Source organism: Erinaceus europaeus, chromosome 19 (assembly GCF_950295315.1).
Source record: "Erinaceus europaeus chromosome 19, mEriEur2.1, whole genome shotgun sequence".
Lineage (NCBI taxonomy): Eukaryota > Metazoa > Chordata > Mammalia > Eulipotyphla > Erinaceidae > Erinaceus > Erinaceus europaeus.
Genome location: NC_080180.1, coordinates 57,192,381 through 57,218,207, shown reverse-complemented (window position 1 = coordinate 57,218,207; position 25,827 = coordinate 57,192,381). Strand labels below are relative to the sequence as shown.

Sequence of the window (25,827 nt, the reverse complement as noted above, 5' to 3'; positions counted from 1 at the left end):
CCCTTATCTCTACACCTGGCCAAGGCTCAACTGCCGGACGGGATGCCTCCAAATGGATAAAATACGGGGCTGGGAGAAGACAGGGCTGCGAGCCACCCGGGTCCGCAGGTGCCGCGCCCAAGCTCGGCCTGCCAGCGGCGCTGGGAAGACCTAGAACGGCTCCATTCCCACGGCCAAGGAGCCGGAGAGCCGGGCAGAGAACGTCGCCTGCTTGCGCCTGCGCCGTTCCCCACCATGCGGGGGTACAAAAAAATAAGGAAACCCAGGCACTCACAGCTCGCAGAGTCGGCCGGCCGCCGCTCGCGCTCTACTGGAGGACGCCCTGCAGCTCCGCGCCACTCCCACCGCAACCCGCGCACCGCCAGCCGGTCCCCGCCGGGCGGAACTGGAGTCGCGGTCGGATGACGTCGTCCCCGTCGCCTCGGTCGTGTCGCCCCGCCGGCCTCCTAGGGCTCCGCCTGCTGCTCTCCACGCATGCGCATCGCGTCCCCATGGCATGCGCGAGGCGGCGGCTGGGCACCGCCATTTTGGCCGGTGGCCTTAGAACACGCCGTGCGATCGGGACTTGAAGGCGGGAGTTGACTTGGCCTCGGCGCTCCGCTCGGCGCAGCGGTCTGTTCCTCCAGGTACGTGGATTGCCCGGGGCGGGAGGGCGGTGAGCTGCGATGGGCCGCTATGTAGGGACGGTGGGAACCGGGAGCCTCGGGTTAGGCCTCTGGTGGCGGCGGCGCGTGGCGGCCGGCTGGGGGGGGGAGGGGGCCGCCGGAGGGGGTGGGGTGACTTGTGCTTCCGCTCCGGCTGGGCTGGCGTGGACACGAGGGCGCGGGGAGCTAGCTGTCGGCCCCGGGTGGTCGTAGCGCTCTGCCCCGCCGCTCCCCGTGGCTCCCATGGGGCTGAACCAGCTGGGTTTGGGAGGCTCCGGGAGAACTGGCCGGCACCCCGGCCGCCCCCACCCGCCTGCCCCCGGGGTTTCCGAGGCTGTGCAGCGAGTGAGTCACGGCATCGTGGCCGCCGTGAGGTCCAGCCCTGCGGGTCCCCGGAGGCTCGAGCGCCCCGTGTCTGCTGCAGCGGGGGGGCCACCCCCAGGCCGGCCGCCGGCAGCTCTTGCTCCCTCCCTCCCGCCCACCACCACCACCACCACCTGCCCTCCGGTTTCCCTGTTAAAACTCCGGGAGATCGGGAGCGACGTGGTAGCCCAAAATGCTTTTCTTGAGTCGTGGGCACGAGAGCCAAAGCGGATTCCCACATCCCATAAGCTAAAGCCAAGTCTGTCGTGTGTGTGTGTGTGTGTGTGTGTGTGTGTGTGTGTGTGTGTGTGTGTGTGTGTGTGTGTGTGTGTGTGTGTGTGTGTGTGTGTAATAGGATGACACCCACCTGCAGGGGAGTCACTTCGCCGGCAGTGAAGCAGGTCTGCAGGTGTCTATCCTTCTCTCCCCCTCTGTCTTCCCCTCCTCTCTCCATTTCTCTCTGTCCTATCCAACAACGACGACATCAGTAACAACAATAAAGCAACAAGGGCAACAAAAAAGGAAATAAATACATCTTTTAAAAAAGAAGAAGAAGAAAAGAAATAGGATGACAGTGAGAAATAACTGTCAAGGCAGAATTTTTGTCTTTTTTCTTTTCCTAAAGATGTGCTTATGGTCGTGATCATAAAACTGCCCGTTTGTGTTGCAGTTTTCAGTGGGCTTGCCCCCAGTTCTAAGAATTATACATTCTATGCCAGCGGTTTGACAGTTCTCTCTCTGTCAGGGTTAGGCAAGGCTTCTCATCTGTGTTTGAAACAAAAGTTGGTTTTTTGTTTTTGTCTTTATGTTGAAAACTTCCCTCCAGGGGCCAGGTGGTGGCACACCTGCTGGAGCGCACATACTGCAAAGGGCAAGTATGTGACTTGGGTTCAAGTATGCAACTTGGGTTCAAGCCCCGGGCCCCTACCTGCAGGATGAAAGTTTCCGAAGAGGTGAAGCGGTGTGGCAGATGTCTCTCTGTCTCTCTCCATTTTCTCTCTCCTCTTCCCTCTCAATTTCTGGCTGTCTGTACCCAATAAGTCGATATATATATTTTTTAATTTTTTTAGTATCTTTATTTATTTATTGAACAGAGATAGCCAGAAACTGAGAGGAAGGGGGAGATAGAGAGGGTGAGAGACAGAGAGACACCTGCAGCACTGCTTCACCACTTGTGAAACTTTCCCCCTGTAGGTGGGGACCAGGGGCTTGAACCTGGGTCCTTGCACACTGTAACATGTGTGCTCAGCCAAGTGCGCCACCACCTGGTCCCCCGAGATATATATATATATTTTTTTAATTTTTAAAAAGAATAAACTTCCCTCCTGTGTGTGTGTGTGTGTGTTTAGGAAGGATGTGTATAATTACTGGGAGAAAGAGGGAAAGTTTGTTTATTTTTTAGCAGAGCGCTGCTCCGCTCTGGTTTGCGGTGGTACTTGGGTTGAGCCTGTTGCCTCAGGCATGAAAATGATGCCCTGCCTCTAGTACCATCCCTACTCCCCTCGAGAGCAGTGTCAGTGTAGATTGCACTATTTCACATTTTGACCCTGGATACAGCTACTCTATGTGCCTCACTTTCTTTTTTTTTTTTTTTTAATATTCATTTTATTTATTAACGGGGCGGGTGCGGGGAGAACCAGACATCACTGTGGTGCGTGTGCTGCCGGGGCTGTGACTCAGGACCTCATGTTTGGGAGCCCAGCACATTAGATGCCGCCTCCAGGAGACCGCCACTTGCTTTCTTTTTTTTCCCAGCAGGAAGAAATGACAGGATCACTATGCTAATACCTATTTTGAACAGAACTTCTGTCTCAATTTTGTACTAATATCGTCAAATGCTGTGTTGTTCCCCCAAAGTATTGCTGTATCTCCCAGTCTGGTATGCTCTGTCTTTCTCTCTGAGAATGAATCTGTGGAGCATGTACCGGGAGGTAGCAGAAAGTGCTAAGGGGCAGCAAAGCAGGAGAGGGAGAGCACTGTGTGCACATTGGCTAGTGTTAAGCTTTACTGAGAAGTGCCAAACCCTGAAGCAAGAACATTTTCTGCCACGTGCTGAGAGCAACCAAAGAATTGATGGGGGGGGGGGGGTGCTAGCATAATAGTTATGCAAAGAGAGCCTCATTCCTGAGGCTCCAGAGTCCCTGGTTCAATTCTTACACCTCCTTAAGCCAGAGCTGAGCAGTGCTCTGGTAAAAAGAAGAATCATTGTTGCTGGAGCAAGAATAAGAAAGAGCTAAAGAAGTCAGAGATCAGATCAGAACATGAACAGTGTGGCCAGTACCCAATTCACCATTTGTTTTAAAGACTTCGGCTTTTACCAGGTTAGTGGGGAAGCCGTTGCATGATTTCTAAGTAGACAAGTGATATGATAAAGCTTTACAGAAAAATGAACTGTGAGGGCTTGGCCACTAGAAGTCAAGTGATCTGTTAGAATACTGTAGGTAAGAGGTGATGCTAGCTTGGGCCAGAGTCCTGAGGAACAGTTGAATTCTGTATGTATTTTGAAGATGAATTCAGTGTGATTTGTATGTAAAAGGTGAGTTCAGGGATTTTGATCAAGTGATAGAAAGTTGGCATTATTGTTTAGCAGAATGACGGGACTGCTAGAGAAGCAGTCTTTGGTGAGGGATTTCAGGAACTTGAACTAGGAGTGAATAATTCGAGAAGGAATGTTGGATCAGCTGTATAAGTTGAAGATTTAAAAAGGTATCCAGGTGGTCTGAGAAGTGGTACAGTAGCTAGAGCTTTGGATTTAAAAGCATGAGGTCCCAAGTTCAATCCTTGGCATTGCATGTGTTAGAGCGATGCTCTGGTTCTGTCTGTCTTGTAGGAATAAGTCCTAATTTGCATCATATGCATAAATTAGTGGTATAAATTAAGGACTGATAGTCATTTGTTTTAGTTATGTAAAGAACAGTGATAGTCTAGCAAGCAGGTCTTCTGATAAGATGGTGAGTGCAGATGCTTGAAATCCATTTCAGAGAAGGCAGAAATTTGAAGGCAACACTAGAATATTTTTTTTAATATTCCCTTTTGTTGCCCTTGTTGTTTTATTATTGTAGTTATTACAGATGTCGTTGTTGGCTAGGACAGAGAAATGGAGAGAGGAGGGGAAGACGGGGAGAGAAAGACACCTGCAGACCTGCTTCACCGCCTGTGGAGCGACTCCCCTGCAGGTGGGGAGCTGGGGGCTCGAACTGGGATCCTTACACTGGTCCTTGCACTTTGCGCCACGTGCGCTTAACCCGCTGTGCTACCGCCTGACCCTCGAAGGCAACAAAGACTTTCAAGTAGCCTTGGTATAAAAGGAGAGTAGAGGAGCAATGGAGAAAGATGGGGCCAGATAATACTGTTTGGGGGACTGTTGAGAAGAAGCCAGTGGTAAGATTAAGGTGAAAAACAGGAGGGAGAGTTGTTGGGCCGTTTTCCTTGGTGTATGCCAATAGATGGACTTGACTCTGGAAATACAAATGGCGTGAGTGCAGGTTGGCTTAAATCCTGAGGCTGGTCAGCATGGCATTTCTGTCTATTGAGCTGTATGTGCACATGTGAAGAGTTAGACTTGGCAGGCTGTGGAATTCTAGCTGGGTGTGGAGCAGAGTGAAAATGGAGGGTGAATGGAAATACGGTAGAATCAAAAGACAGTTATAATGGGGTGTGGGGAGATGCATGATGGTTATGCAGAGACTCGTGCCTGAGGCTCTAAAGTCCCTGGTTCAATCCCCCACACCACCTTAAACCTGTGCTGAGCAGTGCCCTGATTATCAACAGAAATGGTGATCGCAGTTTCAGGGGCCGAGGCCGGAAGATTCAGAGTAGAAATTTAGAGGGATAGTGGGGTGAGCTGAAAAGAGACTTGTGATAGTTGAAGAACGGGTTGCTTGAAATGGAGTTGAAGGAAGAGTAGAAAGTTAACCTGGGCTGATGATGCTCAGTGTGGCCGAAGGGTTGAGAGGGAAGGCTCGGTGCTTGAGAGGACAGGTTATAGCGGGACACATTGGAGCCATCAAGAATGATGACAGGCTTAAAAAAAGAGAGGAGGGGGGTCGGGCGGCAGCGCAGCAAGTTAGGCACATGTGGTGCAAAGCGCAACGACCCTCGGTTCAAGCCCCTGGCTCCCCACCTGCAGGGGAGTCGCTTTACAAGTGGTGAAGCAGGTCTGCAGGTGTCTTATCTTTCTCTCCCCCTCTCTGTCTTCCCCTCCTCTCCCCATTTCTTGATTTCTCTCTGTCCTACCCAACAACAATGACATCAGTAACTACAACAATAAAGCAACAAGGGCAACAAAAGGGAATAAACAAATTTTTTTTAAGTTAAAAAAAGAGAGAGGGAGAGAGAGAGGGAAGAAAAAAGGAGCCATCCACCTATATTTCCAGAGGGTGAGCTCAGAGGCCAAAGATCAGGCCACGAGTCGAGCGGTAGTGCAATGTGTTAAGCACAGGACCAGTGCAAGGATCCTGGTTCAAGCCCCGGCTCCCTGCCTTCAGGGCAGTCGCTTCACAAGTGGTGAAGCAGGTTGCAGGTGTCATCTATCTTTCCCCCTCTGTCTTCCCATCCTCTCTCCATTTCTCTCTGTCCTGTCCAACGAGGGCAGCAAAAGGGAATAAATAAATATTTTTAAAAATAAAAAAAAAAGATCAGGCCATTTCTATGGGATCTGAGAGCAGCACTGAAGAGATTATTTTTTAACCAGAGCACAAACACAGGTCAGCTATGATTTATGTTGTTGAGCAGGATTGAGCCAGGAACCTTGGAGCCTTAGGCATGAGAATAACCATTATGCTATCACCTCTACCCTCACTGAGCCTAATGATTTTGAGAAGTCTTAATTGGTACAAGGTTTTTTTGTTTTTGTTTTTTCTGGTTTGTTTTTAAGCAGGCTTGAAGATTATAGTCATTGATAGAAAGAGACAGTGTCTTTGCTGGTGTAGATAGTCTCTTTTTTATTTCAGGTTCTTTCATTACATGTTGGAATAAATATTATTTGCTTAATCACTAAGAAAATAAATACCTATCATAAGATCAACATTCTTTTTTTTAATATCTATTCCTTTTTGTTGGCCTTGTTTTACTGTTGTAGTTATTGTTGTTATCATCGTTAGATAGGACAGAGAGAAACAAAGGGAGAGAAAGACAGACACCTGCAGACCTGCTTCACTGATTGTGAGGTGACCTCCCTGCAGGTGGAGAGCCGGGGGCTCGAACTGGGATCCTTACACCGGTCCTTGCGCTTAACCCACTGTGCTACCGCCCGACTCCCAAGACCAACATTCTTAAGTTCACTGTTGCCTTACCTAATTAATGACATGTTAAATGCTAAGACTTAGGAAAGCTTTAAAGATCTGGCCCAGGAGAAGTGCTAGCGGACAGATTATGCGTTGGGACTCTCCAGCGTGAGATTCCATCTCTGTAGTTGTGTATCCCAGGGTGGTGCTCTGGTTCTCTTCTCTCATTCATACTCTTTTCAGCTTTGAAAGTGAGACACATACATACATATATGCCTACATACATCGCTCCATTCAGTGCTGCTGTTAGCGTAAAATCCACTTTGGCCATAGTACAGCTTCCTGGAGAAATGAAGCTTTTGTTTACTCCATCGGATCAGTATGGTGGTCAGAACCCTAATTGTTCGCTAGTGCTGTTGCAGTCAGACACATAAATTCTTGAAGCAATGCTTAGTTTGAGGGAGGAGATAAGCATCTTTATGTTTTAGTTTTCTTGTCAGGTTTTCTGTTTCATTGATCTGTGTCCCTCAACCAGTATCAGTATTAGTTTCTGATGACTTTGATCAGGTTTTCCATCTATCAGATGTGCTCCCCCACCTCTTGTTCTTTCTGTTTTTCTGTATCAGCATTTTTTTACATAAGACCTTGAGATTTTGTTTGCCTGTTTTACTTTTCCTCCTTGAAACTGAGATCAGTGTTAAGTTTATTCCCTCGTGTTTCTTTATAAATAGATTATCTGGTTGATGGTACGTAGTATGATTTGCCTCTTCAGACATTAGTAATGGATGCTTATATGGGATTTTTTTACTATTGTCTTTCAGATGACATCTGAATAGAGTGATAATTTATGTTCTCCTGTCTCATGCCTGTGACTTACTTCCCATCTGTCTTATGTTGACTGTGACGTTTTCCTTTTGTAGAAGAGCTGGATGTTCTTACTTCCTTAGAATTATGGCGGATAAGTTAACAAGAATTGCTATTGTCAACCATGACAAATGTAAACCCAAGAAATGTCGGCAGGAGTGCAAAAAGAGTTGCCCGGTGGTTCGAATGGGTAAGCTGGCCTGTGGACTGTGTGAAGATGAAGGAGGTGTGCTAGTTCTCTGTGGGCTTCAGCGGACACTTCTGCCTGTGTTCTTTTGGGCCAGATTTTGCTCTCTTTTGTTCCTTTTATTGTGTATGGCTAAATGATCCTGTTTTATTATTGTTGTTGTTATTACTATTATCTTTATTTATTTATTGGATAGAGACAGTCAGAAATTGAGGGAAGGGGGGAGGGAGAGAGACACTTGCAGCACTGCTTCATCACTCATGAAGCTTTCCCCCTGCTGGTGGAGACTGAGGGCTCGAACCTGGATCCTTATACACTGTAATATGTGCATTCTGGGAGTCGGGCTGTAGCGCAGCGGGTTAAGCGCAGGTGGCGCAAAGCACAAGGACCGGCATAAGGATCCCGGTTCGAACCCCGGCTCCCCACCTGCAGGGGAGTCGCTTCACAGGCGGTGAAGCAGGTCTGCAGGTGTCTATCTTTCTCTCCTCCTCTCTGTCTTCCCCTCCTCTCTCCATTTCTCTCTGTCCTATCCAACAACGATGACAACAACAATAATAACTACAACAATAAAACAACAAGGGCAACAAAAGGGAATAAATAAATAAAATTTTAAAAAAATTAAAAAAAAATATGTGCATTCAACCAGGTGCGCCACCGCCTGCCCCCCCCCCCCCATTAATCTCATTTACAGGAACAAGGGGGCTTCAGGACTTGCATATGAGAGGCCCCAGGGATTTTGTTTGTTTTTTAAGATTTTATTTATTGATTGATAAGAAAGACAGGAAGCGAGAGAAAGAAGCAGACATGACTGTGGACATGTGTTGCCGGGGATTGAACTTAGGACCATGTGCTTGAGAGCCTATTGCCTCATCCGCTGTGCCGCTTCTTGGACCACAAGGCCCCAAGTTCAATCCCCAGCACCACCACTAGCCAGAACTGAGTGCTAGTGCTCAGATGTCAGTGGGAGAGGGTGAAGGGTTGAGTAGAACAGCTGCTCGTGGTGCTTTCTTCTCTGTTTTCAAGACTAAGTTAATTTCTCAACAGTTCAAGATGGATGCCTTGGTAGTGAAGAGTGACTGTATGAGATAAGACTCTTACACTCCAAGCATTACCTGCTACTTTCTGATACGCTTTTAAGAAGTCCCATTGTTAATACCCTTCATGCCAAGATTAATGATGTCTATGCTAAGTGACTGCACCTTTTGGAACTACCCTGAGTAGTGTGTTTATCCTCTCTGGTATATGTTGCCATTTCTAAGCAAATGTAATGAGACCGGGTGGTAGCATACCCAACCCAGTAAAGTGCAGTTGTTACAGTTCGCAAGAACCCGGGCTCAAGGCTCCAGCTCCAGACGAATTTTATGAAATTTTCAGTTCAGTCAGACCCACCATATTTTTACTAAATAAAAATCAGAAACCTGGCCCCACAAAGCACCAATTGAAAACACTGTCTTAAGTGTATTTCTTTCTATAACCACTTTTCTTTTTTTTTATCTGCACTAGGTTGGGGAGGTAGAATAGCATTTATACAAATACACTTTCATGTCTGAGGTTCTGACCTCCCAGGTTCAGTCCCCAGCACCACCATAAGCCAGAGCTCAGCAGTGCTCTGGCCCTGTCTGCCTCTCCTCACTCCCTATTTATCTTTTTAGAAATAACTTTTTTAAAAAAAATATTTATTTTATTTATTTATTCCCTTTTGTTGCCCTTGTTGTTTTATTGTTGTAGTTATTGTTGTTGTCGTTGTTGGATAGGACAGAGAGAAATGGAGAGAGGAGGGGAAGACAGAGGAGGAGAGAAAGATAGACACCTGCAGACCTGCTTCACCACTTGTGAAGCGACTCCCCTGCAGGTGGGGAGCCGGGGTTTGAACCGGGATCCTTATGCCGGTCCTTGTGCTTTGCACCACCTGCGCTTAACCCGCTGCGCTACAGCCCGACTCCCAGAAATAACTTTTTTTTAAGTTGTCTAATTCAGCTCTTGATGAAAATTTGGAACCAGAATTGCATAATAATTAATGTCCAGAAGAAATGGGATATCAGAAAAAATGACCACTTTTCTGTCTTCTCCTTTAATAGGAAAATTATGCATAGAAGTTACACCCCAGAGCAAAATAGCATGGATTTCAGAAACTCTGTGTATTGGTTGTGGTATTTGTATTAAGGTGAGTGATTTATTTTATTTATTTATTTTTTTATTTATTTTTTACTGAGAGAGACGGAAGAAAGAGCCCCGGCATCACTCTGGTTCTATGCTGCCAGGGATTTAGCTCAGGGCTTCATATTTCACCCACTGTGCTACCACTTTTCTGTTTTTATTTTTTATTTTTGTTGTTGTTTTTAAGATTTTATTTATTTATTTATTTATGAGAAAGAAGGAGAGAGAAAGAACCAGACATCACTCTGGCACATGTTCTGCCGGGGATTGAACTCAGGACCTCATGCTTGAGAGTCCAAAGCCCTATCACTGCGCCACCTCCCAGACCACCTGTCTTATTGTTAATGTGGATTTAGTTGGAATATGAGACATCTTTTTCATGTGAAATAAACTATTGAAAAAGCATTTCACATCTTTCTAAAACTCCCACACTGAAAGATTGCTTATAAAAACTTTTAAAATATCTATTCCTTTTTGTTGCTCTTGTTGTTTTATTGTTGTAGTTATTATTGTTGTTGTTGTTGATGTCATCGTTGGATAGGACAGAGAGAGATGGGGAAGACAGAGCGGGGGAGAGAAAGACAGACACCTGCAGACTTGCTTCACTGCTTGTGAAGCGACTTGTACTGGGAGCTTGTACTGGGATCCTTACTCTGGTCCTTGAGCTTTGCGCCATTTAAAAACTCTTTATCTAAGTCTATTTTAGTCATAAGTGTATTTCTGAGAGTTAACACAAATTTCTTTAAATAACAGAAATGCCCCTTTGGCGCCTTATCAATTGTCAATTTACCAAGCAACTTGGAAAAAGAAACAACACATCGGTATTGTGCCAATGCCTTCAAACTTCACAGGTATATATTTTTTGATGGTTATGGTCTCACACACAGGCCTGAGTCTGAGTCAGCATTCCTCTCTGCTTGAATCAGGAGTGAGTATTGTGTCAGCCATTCATTCTAACAGCAGAACTACATGGGAAATCTCGAAACAGTTGATGCCCAGGTTTCAGCCCTGTTAGATTACATCATAATCTGCAGATAGTTTGGACCTCTGTAAAATGAAGTAGCTCCCTGGTAACTTTAATAGATATAACTGGGGTTGTAAAATACTGTTGATTATATTAACAATTCCCTTGTCCCCAGAGCAACTGTTCCAGGAAACTGTCTCTGAATTTATTATCTATTAATCTTAGGATAGATAGGATTTCTTTGAAATTAGACATATTTAGCTAAACTAACATGAGTTTTTTGAGGATTTGTTTTTAAGTCTGCTGAATACTAATGTCTTGATCCTGAAAGTCTAGATTTTCCTAATAAAAGGGTATCTCTCAACCTGCCAGCTAAGATTCCTGCTGCAGCAGGGAGAATGAAGTGGAGTATTTCTGGTTTCTGGCACTTCTCTCCTTGTAAGTAAATGGCAGGCCATAAAAAGAACAAGACAGTGTGAGCAACTGCTATGTAATTTGGTACCAAAGCATTTTGTTATGCATTAAATTTGAGGCCTGTATTCAAGAAGACCTAGAGTTTGAATGAAGGTTAAACAAATAGAAACTGGAGTAATGTATGGGTGCCTTCCTAACAATTGACAGTGTAAGTTAATCTTGGCTGTTGTCTTTTTTTTTTCCTAATAGCCTGTAATATCTGATATAACTCGGCTTATTAGTGGTTGTGTATAGAGTCCAGGAGCTCTAAAATATACATCATTTTGATATTAAGTAGCCTGTTCTACCTAACTGATAAATTATTTTTGGTGTTTTTGTGTATTTATAACAGGTTGCCTATCCCTCGTCCAGGTGAAGTCTTGGGATTAGTTGGAACTAATGGTATTGGAAAGTCTACTGCTTTAAAGATTTTAGCAGGAAAGCAAAAACCAAACCTGGGAAAGTATGATGTAAGTATAAGTGCCACCACCTCGTTACAATGAATGTCTTGTGCTGGTTTTATGAGACTTAGAAGGAGGGTGTATGTGGTCTGGGAGGTGGCGCAGTGGCTAAGGCACTAGACTCTCAGGCGTGAGGTCCCGAGTTCGATCCCCGGCAGCACATGTCCCAGAGTGATGGCTGTTTCTTTCTCTCCTGCTATCTTTCTCAGGAATAAATAAATAAATTCTTTAAGACTGTTCATGTTTTTAATGCTAATAAGAAATGTTCAGATATGGAGGTCTTCATTTATACTTGTAATCTGTGATCTTACAAGGCTGATAAGTCTAAGCTTCCTTTAACTGTTAAAACTTGTTATATGTCCCTGTAGAATCCTCTGTTTTTTAACCTGTAGGGACATGTTTAATTCCTTCAGTTAGTATTAACTATATCTCTGTAAATTAAAAATCAAAGGTATCCTGTTTAGTCATGTTCTCTTTTCAATTATCAAATTCAGATCATTATATATATATTTCTAGGATCCACCCGACTGGCAAGAAATCTTGACATATTTCCGTGGGTCTGAATTGCAAAACTACTTTACCAAGATTCTAGAAGATGACCTAAAAGCCATCATCAAGCCTCAGTATGTAGACCAGATTCCCAAGGCTGCAAAGGTCAGTCACTCTTCAAAAAGTTTATGTATTAGATACACCAGTTGGTTTGACTGTGTAACTCTTTGATTCTGAGGGACAATGACTGTATGACATGTTGTGACAGGGGACAGTGGGGTCTATTTTGGACCGAAAAGATGAAACGAAGACACAAGCAATTGTCTGTCAGCAGCTTGGTAAGTGTTTGTGTATGTATTATAACTGTCCCTGAGCTTACGTTACAAAGATACATCTCTTTATCTGGATTGGTGAACTGAATAGAATATCTCTAGTCCGGGTTACTCCCATTTTCAGCTGAGACATCATTCAAATTCAGAATGACATGCAGTATGTGTTTTTTCTGGAAGAAGGGAAACCCCGTTGTAATGTTGAACACCATGCCTCTGTTCTCTGTAGATTTAACCCACCTAAAAGAACGGAATGTGGAAGACCTTTCAGGAGGAGAATTGCAGAGATTTGCTTGTGCTGTCGTTTGCATACAGAAAGCTGATATGTAGGTTCTTTGTATCTTTTGTATCTCTTCGCCCTGACTAGAAGTTCGACTTGTCATTCTGCTGGGAGCCTTGATTTTGAAGGGGCCCAGTAGTAGGTGAAAGTGCGCCCAGTAGAGTCAGAGCGCGTTATCTCGCCCTTGGACCTAGGTTCAGGCCCCAGTTCTCACCTGCAGAGGCGGGAGCCTCCCAGGTGGTGGAGCAGTGCCGCAGGTGTCTTCTCTTCCTCCATCTCTAGGCCCCTTCCCCATCTCAGTTTCTCTATCCTATCCAGTAAGAAAACGGATGTTTTCTAAAAGTGGTTTTGAGAAGTTAGTAGAAATCTATCTGCAGTTTGAATTTTGAGGAAGAAATATTGAAATGATGGTGTATTCATGAGAAGCAATGAGAGGGACTGAGAAGCAGAACATTACTCTAGTACTTGAGTGCCAGGAATTGAACTAAGGAATTCAGCACTTTGCCCAGTGTGCCGCCTCCTAGACCATGAGGATTTCTCCTTTCTCCTAAGCTCTCCAACTGGACCAGCAGGCCACCATAAATGCCTCAGGCAGAGCGTGTGCTCTAGGCCCCCATAATTGTGCTAATGCCATTGAGAGGAAGGGGAGCTAGCAAGGGGCCGGTTTCCTGACTGCCTTTTCTCAGAGATGTGTTGTTTCCTTTCTTCGCATGTCTACACTGGCGTTCAGTGCACGGCTGCTCCTGTGCACAAAGTTTTCAGTCAGTCTTTGCACTGCTCCTTTCTAAAACCTGTCCGCCTTGATGCAGCTGACTTGAGCTTTCTGAGAGAAAGCTGTCTGGACCACTTTGGACTAAATCAGAACATGTACCAAAGCTTTCCACTAGTGAGCAAGATAGATAGATATTTTGAGATTATAACATTTGCTTTCCCCTCCACAGTTTCATGTTTGACGAACCTTCTAGTTACCTAGATGTTAAGCAACGCTTAAAGGCTGCTATCACTATACGGTCGCTGATAAATCCAGACAGGTACGTACTTCTCAAGTGTGTGTTCATATATATAATCTACATTGTGTTCTCTGCTTGGGGAGGCTTAAAGATTGCTAAGCATAGACACCATCTCTCAGCAAGGGCAACACAAGGGAATAAATAAATAAATATTTTTAAAAAAACCATTACAATCAACCTACCAGGGTCGGGTGGGTGGTGGCACACCTGATTGAGCACAAATGTCACACCGTGCAAGGACCAGGTTCGATCTCCCAGCCCCACCTGCAGGGGGGGGGAAGCTTTGTAAGTGGTGAAGCAGTGATGCAGCAGATCTCTCTGTCTCTCTCCTCTATCACCCCCTTCCCTCTTGATTTCTGGCTGTCTCTCTCCAATAAATAAAATTAAGATAATGAAAATAGACACCATCTCACACACACCATCGTTACATGTGCCTATGATCGGCATTGCTATGTACATGTCTTCCTTCTTGGTTGTTTGAACCTTCCACTTGAGTGTGCCTTCCTCTGTTTACAATACTACATCATTTATTTACCACTGTCCCTGTTTCCAGGAAGACTAAGAATACTCTGAAATGAAACTCCAGTTAGAATGTTAGAAGGACCCCAAAAGTGCTGCTGAATGCTCAGGGTCTCACTGAGCACAAGGAGTTCTGCTAAGGGATCAAACACGTGTGCTTATAGGGTGCTTCTGTAGTTTGTAGTTGTAAGTCCATTGCCTTTCAGTCTCGTACAATAATCATATAAATTAAAATCTTTAATTGGTACTTCTATTTTGCAAATGAAAAAGTTTACCATCAGAGAAACTAGTTATTGCAGGCTACAAATTCACTGGCAGAGCTTTGTCCAGAACCTGGGGCTTTCTACGTGGTGTTTTTAATGCCTCTATGTTAGTGACTGATTTCAGTATATATTTTAAAAATAAGTCAGGAGAGATCCCTACGGATCAAAAACCAAAGAGAGAACCAGACATTAAAGAAATGAGACAAGATAGATTCCTGGAGCTGGATAGTGCCAAGCTCTGTGCTTGCTCTTTTTCCCTATACATTCAAACCTCTGATAAAGTTTGTCTATTTATAAGACACAGTAAAGGATTAGCAACAACTAATAATAAAACAGTATGATCAAGGTACCTGTGAATATGCACTCTTGCCCCTCAAAGTCTTGTCGGTAATGTTTCAGGCTGTGAGTCACCCTGAGAAAGTAAAATCCTGGAGCTTGTAGTCAGGGAATTTTAAGAGCTCTCCTTGGTGTGAAAGTAACAGAAAATGAGGGTTGCAGAATCTTTAGCTTTATAGTACTTAACAGAAGCAGATACAAAATTTGTAGGGCTATGTTCACAACCCTGGTCAAACAAGCTGCCACAGTGAATTTGTAGCCTGCAATAACTAGTTTCTCTGATGGTAAACTGTTTCATTTGCAAAATAGAAGTACCACTTAAAGATTTTAATTTATATGATTATTGTACGAGTCAGGACTCCTGGGCTCAGTCATATCCAGGGCTATAAATGACAGAAAGAAGTAGCGCAGTGGGTTAAGCGCATGTGGCGCAAAGTACAAAGACCGGCGGAAGGATCCCAGTTCGAGCTCCCGGCTCCCCACCTCCAGGGGAGTCGCTTCACAAGCGGTGAAGCAGGTCTGCAGGTGTCTTATCTTTCTCTCCCCCTCTCTGTCTTCCCCTCCTCTCCATTTCTCTCTCTCCTATTCAACAATGAACGACATTAATAACAATAATAACTACAAAATAAAACAAGGGCAACAAAAAGGGAATAAATAAATATATATTAAAAAATTTAAAAAAGATTTCAGCAAATGAAGATTTAGGCAAACAAAAGTAGGAGTTAGGCTACATTTAGACACAAGAAATGGAACAGTGAGTAGTTCAGGAAACAGTGTTCTGTTTCAGAAACAGAAAAGATGTGTTCTTCAGAGTGTCCTATATATAAATGAAGTAAAGTAGCTGAAGTTTTGGAAGGTCTTGAAAGAAAGTCGAAGGATGTGACTCATTGCCTTTGGAACTGGGATGAACATCTAGGAACCTGAAGAAAGCGGGGTTTGTCGGCTGTAGCAATAGTAGCGTCACAGTGGGCTGGGCTGAGTGCCACTCTGCGATGGAGCGTCTACTTTACCTGTGCGAGGCCATGGGTTCTGTCGCCAGCATGCTCTGGTCCGGAAGGAAGAAATAGGAGAGCCTGGACTGTGTGCCGACAGCAGAGGAATCAGATGAAGTAGGTGAAGCTAGACTGAATAAGCCATTGTACGTGAGTTGTTCTGTGGGCATGATGGCTGCTTTAATAGAAATTTATAGAAATTGACTGTACCTGGCAATTTTAAGTTGGGATTTAAAATGTCTACAGAAAATTGCTATCTTTTTTTTTTCCTTTATGCCCTAAACTAAATTGAAAACAAATGAAGGACTATAAGTGCTTCCTTTGTGTTTTACTGCCAACCACTTCTTTACCAGTTCAGAAGTCATGTTCTACCCCGTTTATAAAGCAGCCCCCATACATAGCGTTGTGCTCCATTCCTGACTTCATTAGGATTTCATGATCTGTTGAACAGGTTTTGCTGCGTAGGCTCAGTTTCTCCTTGTCTTTCCTACCTGAGTCAAGAGCTCTCAGGCTAACATCTCTCTCTGTCCCCTCACTGGCCGAACTGGGAACAGACAGGCTGAATTGAAATGCAGTCTTTATTAGGAAACTCTCTATCCACAAGCTCCCTTAACCCCACTTCCATTCAGTTTATGGGAGCACTGGAAATCGTAAACATTTTAGAGGCACTTTTTTTAATAAAAATTATTCCCTTTTGTTGCCCTTGTTGTTTTATTGTTGTAGTTATCGTTGTTGTCGTCGTTGTTGGATAGGACAGAGAATGGAGAGAGAAGGGGGAGAGAAAGACAGACTACCTGTAGACCTGCTTCACCGCTTGTGAAGCAACCCCCCTTTAGGTGGGGACCCAGGGGCTCGAACCAAGATCCTTACGCCGGTCCTTGTACTTTGCACCACCTGAGCTTAACCCGCTGCGCTACCGCCCGGCTCCCTTAATATGGTTATCTTACACTTACACTATAGCAGAAACTACGTTCTGTCAGGTAAATTATGAAATCTTACTGGCTTTCAGATACATCATTGTGGTGGAGCACGATCTAAGTGTGCTGGACTACCTGTCTGACTTCATCTGCTGCTTATATGGCGTACCGAGTGCTTATGGCGTTGTCACTATGCCTTTCAGTGTAAGAGAAGGTAATTTTCTCACAGTGCTGTATTTTCTTCCACCTTAATGCTTAGAAAATGTATTATTGTTAATATTAAGACCCAGGTTCAATCCCTCTGCCACCACCATAAAGCAGAGTTGACCAGGGCTCTGTTATATATGCATAGAGAGAGAGATAGTTTTGTTTCTCTAATATGATTTATCCAGAAATTTGGTCTTTTAAGAATTTAATTACATGGTCCAGGAGATGGCACATTGGATAAAGCCTTGGACTGTCCAGAATGAGGTCCCAAGTTCAGTCCCCATCAGCACATGTACCAGAGTAATAACTGGTTCTCTCTCTCCTATCTTTCTCACTAGTAAATAAGCGTTTGATAAAAAGCAAAGAACGACTCAACTGAACATTTAAGGTTCTGTATCAATTGTAAAACAGAAATCTTTTCTAGAAGTTTTCTGTTGGGGTGAGTAGAGCTATCTTAGCAGTTTCACCCTTTCTGGCTGTTGATATTTTGGTTTCTGTAGCATCACTGGATGGTCAGCTTCGACTTGATCTGTGATAAGCCAGTGACAGTAAAGGTCCATGTAGTGCTCGTTGGTCTTACTACAGCGTATTTGCTACGTTTGTAGATGATCATCTGAAAGACTTATGAGGTTGCTTACTCAGTAAGCGAGCTTCCATTTATTTACCCTACCTTTCTGTGTCTCTTCCTTTGCTGTGCAGCTCATAAAATCCACCCTACGCCCAGTGCGCTCTCTCCCTGGTGTCCCCTTTTTCTTCTGATTCCCTCTTTCCTCCCACTACTGCCTTTCATTTGCATTTATATTTTTCTCTCCAAGTGTGCCGTAAGGTGACAATCAAAAACACTTGAAAGGCCTGCCTACTCTATACCATGAAGAAAAACCACCATGTCCCGCAAGAGTGGCTTCCTAGGTAGGAGTAGCGCCCCCCCGTCTATTGGCAAGGTCCTCAGACTGTCTCTCCAGTCCTTCCAGAACTTCCACTATTCTCTTATCTCTCGTGTATGGGAGGCAGTGGAAAATCTCTTTTCACTGTTTCCTGAATATACTTTTTCACTGCTGTGTGCCTCGACTTCAGTGTGGTGGGCTTCTCGTGTACTATATGCGAATGTGATTGCCTTTGCACAGTAATGCCCCTCAGATGGTGATTATCATGTGCAAATGAGTACTCATAATTTCAGTTGTAGGAAAAAAATCATTCCCTAAACTACTTTGTCATTCTGCATTGATCTATACAAGCACTCCATTGTTACTTACCATTTTTAGTGAAAAGGTACTTTGGATTTTCAGAAATAGTTTTGTATAAAACCTCATCAAAGACCACATAATAAAACATATGCTTCTGTGAAATATAGATGTGGGTACATATGTGTGTACGTAAATTTGATTTTTAAACGGGTCATTGCTACATGCTATTGTAAATCCACGGAAATGTAAAATCTGAGTTTTTTAAATGTAAAATTTGCTCAGCTGCTTCCAATTGAGTTGAAGGCTTTGACTATTATAATTTCTTGACTCTGAAAGACTTGTATTTAGCTGATCTTTACTAATTAATCTGTTGGCAATGACTTTCTAACAGGCATAAATATATTTTTGGATGGCTACGTCCCAACAGAAAATTTGAGATTCAGAGATGCATCGCTTGTTTTTAAAGTAGCTGAAACAGCAAATGAAGAAGAAGTAAAGAAAATGTGTATGTACAAATACCCTGGAATGAAGAAAAAGATGGGAGAGTTTGAACTAGCAATTGTAGCTGGAGAGTTTACAGATTCTGAAATCATGGTGATGTTGGGGGAAAATGGTAAGTTTTCTCTTACTTGATGTCCCTGGGAAATGGTTGTTTTTTCAACAGCTTGATTTTTCTGGCTCCATGGTCTGGGAGCCGGGCTGAATGCACACATTTCTTAGTGGAGCTCTCATTGTTGTCAGATTGGATGGTGGGATCTTGCTTCTTGTTTGTTTGGGGGTTGGGGGTTGCCTTAATATTTAAGAGGAAGTGAGTGAGAGACTACAGCACGGAAGCTCCCTTCAGCACGGGCCCGGCTGCCGCCTCAGTTGCGCCCGAGCAGCGCACTGTACGAGGGAGCTGTTTGACCAGTTCTGAGGTTTACTGCTTGTGGTGTGGGACGGAGCAGGAGGAAAGTGGAAGCCAAGGCATCACTGGCACGTGCTGTGGTTATTAGGAACCTTAACTACTCTGCTCTCCCTGCCTAGTTTACATTGATACTTGAAAAGTGAACCGTGGACGTGTTTCCTATACGTTCTTTGGTGTTACCGCTCACCTCTAAGCGAATGTCTTACTTAGAGCCCTTTAACACAGCGATGTCTACATATGGCAAACATCTCTCAGGTCCATGTGGTGTGTTGTGTTGTGTTGGCAGGTACTGGTAAGACGACGTTTATCAGAATGCTCGCTGGAAGACTTAAACCTGACGAAGGAGGTACGGTTGTCCTTGCTGCCTTCCATGTTTCATATAGTAAACTTGAAAGATCTGGGCAGTTTTCAGTGTCTCACTTTATTTTTAATTTTACAGGAGAAGTACCTGTTTTGAATGTCAGTTATAAGCCTCAGAAAATCAGTCCCAAATCAACTGTAAGTTATTAAAGAAAAGTTTGTTCTACTTCCTAGAATCTTTCACTGTATCATTGGCTCTTAATAGTTTCTGCACGGTTCTATCAAAAGCCATTCAGAAAGAAAGTTAGACTATGGTCCTTAGTTCCTAAGAAAATTCTTCTAAAGCCTGGCTTCTTTTTGTAACCAAGGGACTGAAACTGATACCTCAAAGCCTCGGGCATGAAAGTCTTATATAACCATTAGCTGTGTCCCCTGCTCTCTTGACACTTTTCTTTTTATTTATTATAGAGTCAGAACTGGGGGACGGGTAGAGAGGGAGACCTGCAGCATTGCTTTACCACTCACGTAGCTTTCCCCTTGCAGGCTCTGTAATGTGTGCACTTCGTTGTTGTTTTATTTATTATTATTATTATTTTATTCCCTTTTGTTGCCCTTGTTGTTTTATTGTTGTAGGTATTATTGTTGTAGTCTTTGTTGGCTAGGACAGACATTAATGGAGAGAGGAGGGGAAGACAGAGAGGGGGAGAGAAAGATAGACACCTGCAGACCTGCTTCACCCCTTTTTAAGTATTTTATTTATTTTTTGAGAGAGACACTAAAGCACTGCACAGCTCTGGCTTATGGTTGTGCGGGGGATTGAACCTGGGACTTTGGAGCCTCAGGCATGAGTCTGTTTGAATAACCATTATGCTATCTACCCCCACCCTTTTTTAAAATTTTTATTTATTGGGTAGAGTTAGCCAGAAATCAAGAGGGAAGGGGAAGATAGGGAAGAAGACACCTGTAGCACTGCTTCACTACTCACAAAGCCTTTCCCCTGAAGGTGGAGACCAGGGGCTGAAACTCTGGTCCTTGCACATTGTAACATGTGTGCTCAACCAGGTGCACCACCACCCAGCCCCTGGCATTTTTTTCTTAAACCTTTAAAGATGTAATAATGTATTTTGTGGTGTCTATGGTAAAATAAAAAAGTCACTTGGATAAAAGAGAAAATACTTTTTTTTTCCCCGATTGCCTATTGATAACCATACTTGGTTTTGGATTTTTTTCCCAAGTGATCTCTTTCCTTTAACATCCACCATTTCTTACTCCTAGTTTAAGATTTCCCCCCTCCCTTTTATTTGACAGGACAAAAAAAATGAGAGGGAGGAGGCACACGTGCATTCAACTGAGTGCACCACTGTCCAGCCCCTAATAAGATTTTTTACTTGTTGATCATGGTATGTTGAGAATTTTAAATCTCAACACATGTCAGATGATGAGTCAGCATAAATTTGTTTTCATATCTGTCATAGCAAATTGAAAAATGTATGCTCTGGAGTTGAGCTATGTTACATACTCAGAAATAGAAGACACCTGTACCAAAACCAGAACTCCAGCACGTGCTGGTCTTCATCCCATGCAGGGCAGTGTCCGACAGCTGCTGCACGAAAAGATCCGAGACGCCTACACTCACCCGCAGTTTGTGACAGACGTGATGAAGCCTCTGCAGATTGAAAACATCATCGACCAGGAGGTTCTCTGAACAGCCCCCCCATCCCGCTTCGTTACTCATGATCTCAAATCTGTGGGGCGGGGGAGTCTACATCCCGATGGCCGTCCCTCTCCCAACAGGTGCAGACTTTATCTGGTGGTGAACTGCAGCGAGTGGCACTAGCGCTTTGTTTGGGCAAACCGGCCGACGTCTATTTAATTGATGAGCCGTCTGCATATTTGGACTCTGAACAAAGATTGATGGCAGCTCGAGTCGTCAAACGGTAACGCCCTGCTTCTAGAAGTGCTATTGTTCCGTGTACTGTCCTACAACTGTCTGTAATGTAGCGTCTAAATACCTAGTGACAAACTAAACGCGCCATTGGCCTCGTGTTACAGCTTCATCCTGCACGCTAAGAAGACCGCCTTCGTTGTGGAACATGACTTCATCATGGCCACCTACCTAGCAGATCGAGTCATCGTTTTTGATGGTATCCCATCTAAAAACACAGTTGCGAACAGGTAAAGCCTATTTCCTAAAATATTAAGACCTAGTTATAAGCACTGGCAGTCAGGAATTGATATTTGATACTCTCCAGTCAGATTAGTTACACTGTGGGTCTTTTCAAGAAACGGAGCTGGAGGTCCTGGGTGTAATTCAGTGACTCCCAAGATAATTCAGATCGGACAAGATTACTGGGTGGAAGTGTGCAAAAGAGAGGTTTCTGATCTGCATACTTCACTGTGGACTCCTGACCAGATTCCCCTTCAGATCAGCCCTCTATCTGTGTCATTATCTGAATTTCCAAGACAGATTTGTTGGAATTTTGAACTTTGGTTCTGCAATTAACTCCTTGAAAGACTTTTGATAAAAGGCTCTGGGGTGAAAGCTCCGCTCAGATTCGCTCAAATTTCCTGGTTTCCCCAGCTCGCAGTGCTTGCTGGTGCGGAGCAGAGGTACAGTCAACCCCAGACATCTGGTGTAGCGTGGCCACACTTAGTGCTGTTTCCTCCCTGGCTCGATTGTGAGAACACTTGTGTTACAGAGACTCTTAAATCAGATGACTTAGTTTGAGAAATTCCTTTCCTTGCAACTATATGAAATTACTTACATTCAGCTATTTTTGATAAAGTAAAAATGGAAAGCCTGTGTTCTTGGTGTGATGTTATCTGGTATCAGAGAAGCAGTTGTTGAAATAAAAGTATTTTTTTCACTTTTTAAAAAATACCCTTTTATTGTTGTAGCTATTATTGTTGTTATTGATGTTTTTGGATAGGACAGAGAGAAATGGAGAGAGGAGGGGAAGATAGACACCTGCAGACCTGCTTCACCGCCTGTGAAGCAACTTCCCTGCAGGTGGCGAACCGGGATCCTTATGCCGGTCTTTGCGCCACGTGCGCTTAACCCGCTATTCTACCGCCTGACTCCCAAAAGTACTTTATTTTTAAATCACATATCAGTTATTAAGAATTATATGCATTGGAGACTTAGAAATTTTTTAGGCATGTAAAGCATGTTTGTTCAAACCATGATCCTCCCTTTATAAAACGCTTAGACTATCCCATTGTGGTGTGTAAGCCTTGGGAGCAGAGAGATCTAAAAGGCGTTTTGTTGTTAACTGTTTTTTTCACCAGGTCCCTGCTCAGTTCGGCTTAATGGTGGTATAGGAGATTGAGAGTCTCTTTGCTTAACCATTATGCTGTCTACCCCACCCAGAGAATTTTCATTACTAAAAGCATTGCTCAATACATAATCCCAGTGCCTAATTTTTAACATCAGTGGTACTTTTCCCACTAAATTTTACTCTTTAAAAATGTGGGGTTTGAGATTCTATAATAGACTTTTTTCTTTTTCTCCATGGTTATTGCTGGGGCTCAGTGCCTGCACTACAAATCTGCTCCTGGAGGCCATTTTCCCCCATTTTTGCTGCCCTTGTTATTGTTGTTTTTGCTGTTGGTTAGGACAGAGAGAAGTTGAGAGAGGAAGAGGTGTACAGTGGTTATGCTATTAGCAGATAGCACTGATTCTGCTGGTAATCATCCTATGAAGTAGTTGGATTTGAGAAGTAAAATTTAATCACAGTTTACCCCCCCACCCCCAGCCCTCAAACCCTCTTGGCAGGCATGAATAAATTTTTGTCTCAGCTTGAAATTACATTCAGAAGAGATCCAAACAATTACAGACCAAGAATAAACAAACTGAATTCCATTAAGGTATGTCAATAACTGTCGGGTAATGCTCGGTGTTCCATGTCGGAAGCTGTTTTAAAGAATCTAGATGGGGGGGGGCTGGTGGTGGCACACCCACTACAGTGTGTAAAGACCTGGGTTCAAGCCCCTGGTCGCCACCTGCGGGGGGAAAGTTTCACAAGTGGTGAAGCAGGGCTGCGGGTGTGTCTCTGACTCTTCCTCGCCCTCACCCCTCATGTCTCTCCAGTAATAAGAGCCTAGCTGAGCTGTCATCCTGGCTTAAGGTTTTCAGAGTGTCTAGTGACAGGCGCCAGTGGTGGGAGTGGGTGGAGGCTGTGTTGCAGCGCTGTAAGTGGGCGCTGATCAGATGTTCGTGTTGTTTCAGATGGACACTTTGGGATTTCATTTGTTTCTTTTTATACTTATTTAACAAGACAGAGAGGGTTAGGAAGGTGGGGAGAGGAGAAAGAACAGCTGCAACACTGCTTCACCGCTGCTGAAGCTCCCCCTGCAGGTGGCAGTGGGAGCCTGAGCCCAGGTCCCTGTGCAGGGCAAGGAGGGCCTTCAACTGGGTGCGCCACCGCCCAGCCCCCATCATTAGGTTCTTAACTCTGCACTGGGAGTTTTTGCTCGGCTTCCTGCCTGCCTGCTTGACTTCACCTGGAGGAGAGGCGACGCCACAGCACTGCTCCATTCAGTTGGCGGTCAGGAGCCGAACCCTGTTCTCAGCACATGGTCAAGTGTATGCTCATGGCACAGACTTTTGAACCAGAAAATCACTGCTATGGCATGTGCTGCTTTGCACCATGGGCCTGTGAAGTGCTGTGTGTAAAGCGTTGTGTGTGCTCTTCCCCCGGCCCATGCCCCAGATGGCAGACCACTGTTCCACTGGTGCCCAGCGCTAAGGAGAATCATTTTTGGAGAGCTCTTGTGCATTAGGCCTTTCTCAGCTTGACAATATGTTTTGGACTGGGAGCTTAAAGTTGAAGTGATAGTGGAATTTAATCCTTTTGCAGGAAGGAGACAGTATTTCATCTAGCAAGATTTCATGTGTAGTAAATAAAGTAAAAATAATAAAGCTTTTATGGGGGCAAAAGGGGCTTTATTGGAAAGGGAACCAAGCCAACTTGTTCCCAGGTGTGAGGCCTGAATGTGCTCATTTTGCCGGTCAACTGTAAACAACTGTGAGGACGTCTCCTGAAGGCAGGGATGAACTGATTGCTGTTGCTTTTGTTTTATTTTCAGGATGTTGAACAAAAGAAGAGTGGAAACTACTTTTTCTTGGATGATTAGACAGAAGCTAAGAATACTGACAAGCCATTTAGTAAAGGAAACACTGGGACTTTTGATCATACAGCAGCTTATGCCTGACGTACTCTGGAGCTTGAAGTCTAATTCACATACCATCAAAAGCCAGTTGTGTTTTAATTGTAGTCTGAACACAGAAAATACTCTTCTGTTCTTGATGATAAAGCCCTTTCTGTGTGTGACTTTCTAAAACGAAGACATTCAAGCTTTATAAATTACCTCCGAGTTTTTTCGATGTAGGGAAGATTTTCACTGAGTTATATTCGTGTACCAAATGCTGACCAGTGTTGTCCCTTGGGGGTGGGGGGAGAAACCTTGAAAAGGTTTCTGTACGTGATTTGCCAAGTATGCCAGTACAATGAAGCTGCCCTTATTTTAAAAACCAGCTGATGATCCACTGATGAAATTTGGAAAATAAACATCAGGATTATATTTGTTACTTGTTTGCAGTCTTTGCACTCTATTGCCACTGTGTTTAAGCGGACTGTAGGACACCACTAGAAATGGCTACTATCAGTATAAGCGCTGTCGCCTATCCTTCTGGTGCCTTTGAATACTTTTATCCAAATTTATTTCCATACGAACCTGTCCTGGCAGGGGCAGGGAAGGAGAAAGCCCTTACCGAGTTAATTTAGCACTCCATAAAATTCTGTATTTCATAAATATCCTCAAGGTAATGCCATTCTTTAAATGTACGTCTGTATAGTCACTGATTAAAATTCAGGTAAATTGTTTCTATGACATACTTCCCTTAAAAGTACAGGATCAGAATCTGTAAAATCGGTCATCTCTGTAAAATCATTAGATTTCCAACAGGTAACCAAATGCAAGTCAACTGCTTTAAGGCAACACTAAAGCAAGTGTCTAGCAGTGATAAAATATCCTTAGCACCAAATACATTCATCTTTCCATGTTTGCATTTAAAATCTTTTTTCCCCTTAATTTTAGGTAATATGTAGCAAGAATTCTAAAAAATTATCCAAATGTCTTTGACTTCAGTGGGATAGATACCTATAATGTAAAAAGCACTTTTAATTTATATAGCTAATACAGTAAACTGGAACTAACAAATAATGGGGCAAAAGGGGGATTGGAAAATACTAGGCAACTTGAGTTAGCAGCTTAGATTAATACTCAGACGACAGAAAATATAGTTTAGCTGGGCTCCACTAGGGCCTTAAATAAGTGATGCAAATAACCCAGATATGTTTGTAAAAACTGAAAAATATACAGAAATAGCTGGACTAAAGTTCTCTCCATTCATATCAGCCTCCCAGAGAGACTGCCAGTTTGCACTGATACATCTTCCGTGCTTCTTTTCTGTGCACCTGTCAATATGTAAAGGGTTTGTTTTGTACATAAATACAATTACACTAAAATATTAAATAAGCAGTGCCTATTTTTAAAGATAGGTTAAATTTGTGAACTATCATTTCAAATCTATTGAATAAAATATTATTTACCGATCCTGTATTTTTTTCTAAAGAAAATACTTGTGATATAAGATCACAGTTCTAGTTACGGCTGACTAAGAATTACGTATTAGGAAAAATACCACTTATACAGCTTGAATTCCATTAGCCTTCAATCTTTCCTAACACTTAAAGAAGGCTGTCCCTGTTCCC

At 43.7% G+C, this 25,827-nt stretch overlaps 2 protein-coding genes across 7 annotated transcripts in view; one reads left to right on the top strand and one right to left on the bottom strand.

Moving 5' to 3' along the window:
* Positions 1-498, bottom strand: part of ANAPC10 (anaphase promoting complex subunit 10) — a 139,884-nt gene extending 139,386 nt beyond the window's left edge. For 3 of the 6 annotated variants that reach the window (XR_009546392.1, XM_060179022.1, XM_007528283.3), the window contains exon 1: positions 275-411. Coding sequence is in view for 1 of the 6 variants with exons in the window: in XM_060179020.1 (XP_060035003.1) it covers positions 275-498 (224 nt within the window). In the remaining 5 variants the exon portion in view is untranslated. Of the gene's footprint in view, positions 1-274 lie in introns of all 6 variants that reach the window. The other 3 variants (XM_060179020.1, XM_060179021.1, XM_007528277.3) reach the window with 3 other exon arrangements.
* On the top strand, positions 482-25,669 carry ABCE1 (ATP binding cassette subfamily E member 1). Its single transcript, XM_007528267.3, has 18 exons — positions 482-626; positions 7,153-7,286; positions 9,362-9,447; positions 10,194-10,291; positions 11,210-11,327; positions 11,835-11,972; positions 12,076-12,145; positions 12,366-12,462; positions 13,358-13,447; positions 16,546-16,667; positions 18,236-18,457; positions 19,038-19,097; positions 19,191-19,249; positions 20,637-20,747; positions 20,846-20,988; positions 21,104-21,226; positions 22,807-22,918; positions 24,140-25,669. Exons 2-18 carry the CDS (start codon positions 7,184-7,186, stop codon positions 24,185-24,187), a joined length of 1,800 nt encoding a protein of 599 aa, XP_007528329.1. The 5' UTR covers positions 482-626; positions 7,153-7,183; the 3' UTR covers positions 24,188-25,669.
* Positions 25,670-25,827: the final 158 nt, after the last annotated feature.

Coding starts and splice junctions, on each gene's coding strand:
- ABCE1 (XM_007528267.3), top strand. CDS start 7,184: ATGGCGGATAAGTTAACAAGAATTGCTATTGTCAACCATGACAAATGT. Junction 18,458..19,037: donor GGTGATGTTGGGGGAAAATG/GTAAGTTTTCTC, acceptor TTGTGTTGGCAG/GTACTGGTAAGACGACGTTT. Junction 19,098..19,190: donor ACTTAAACCTGACGAAGGAG/GTACGGTTGTCC, acceptor TTAATTTTACAG/GAGAAGTACCTGTTTTGAAT.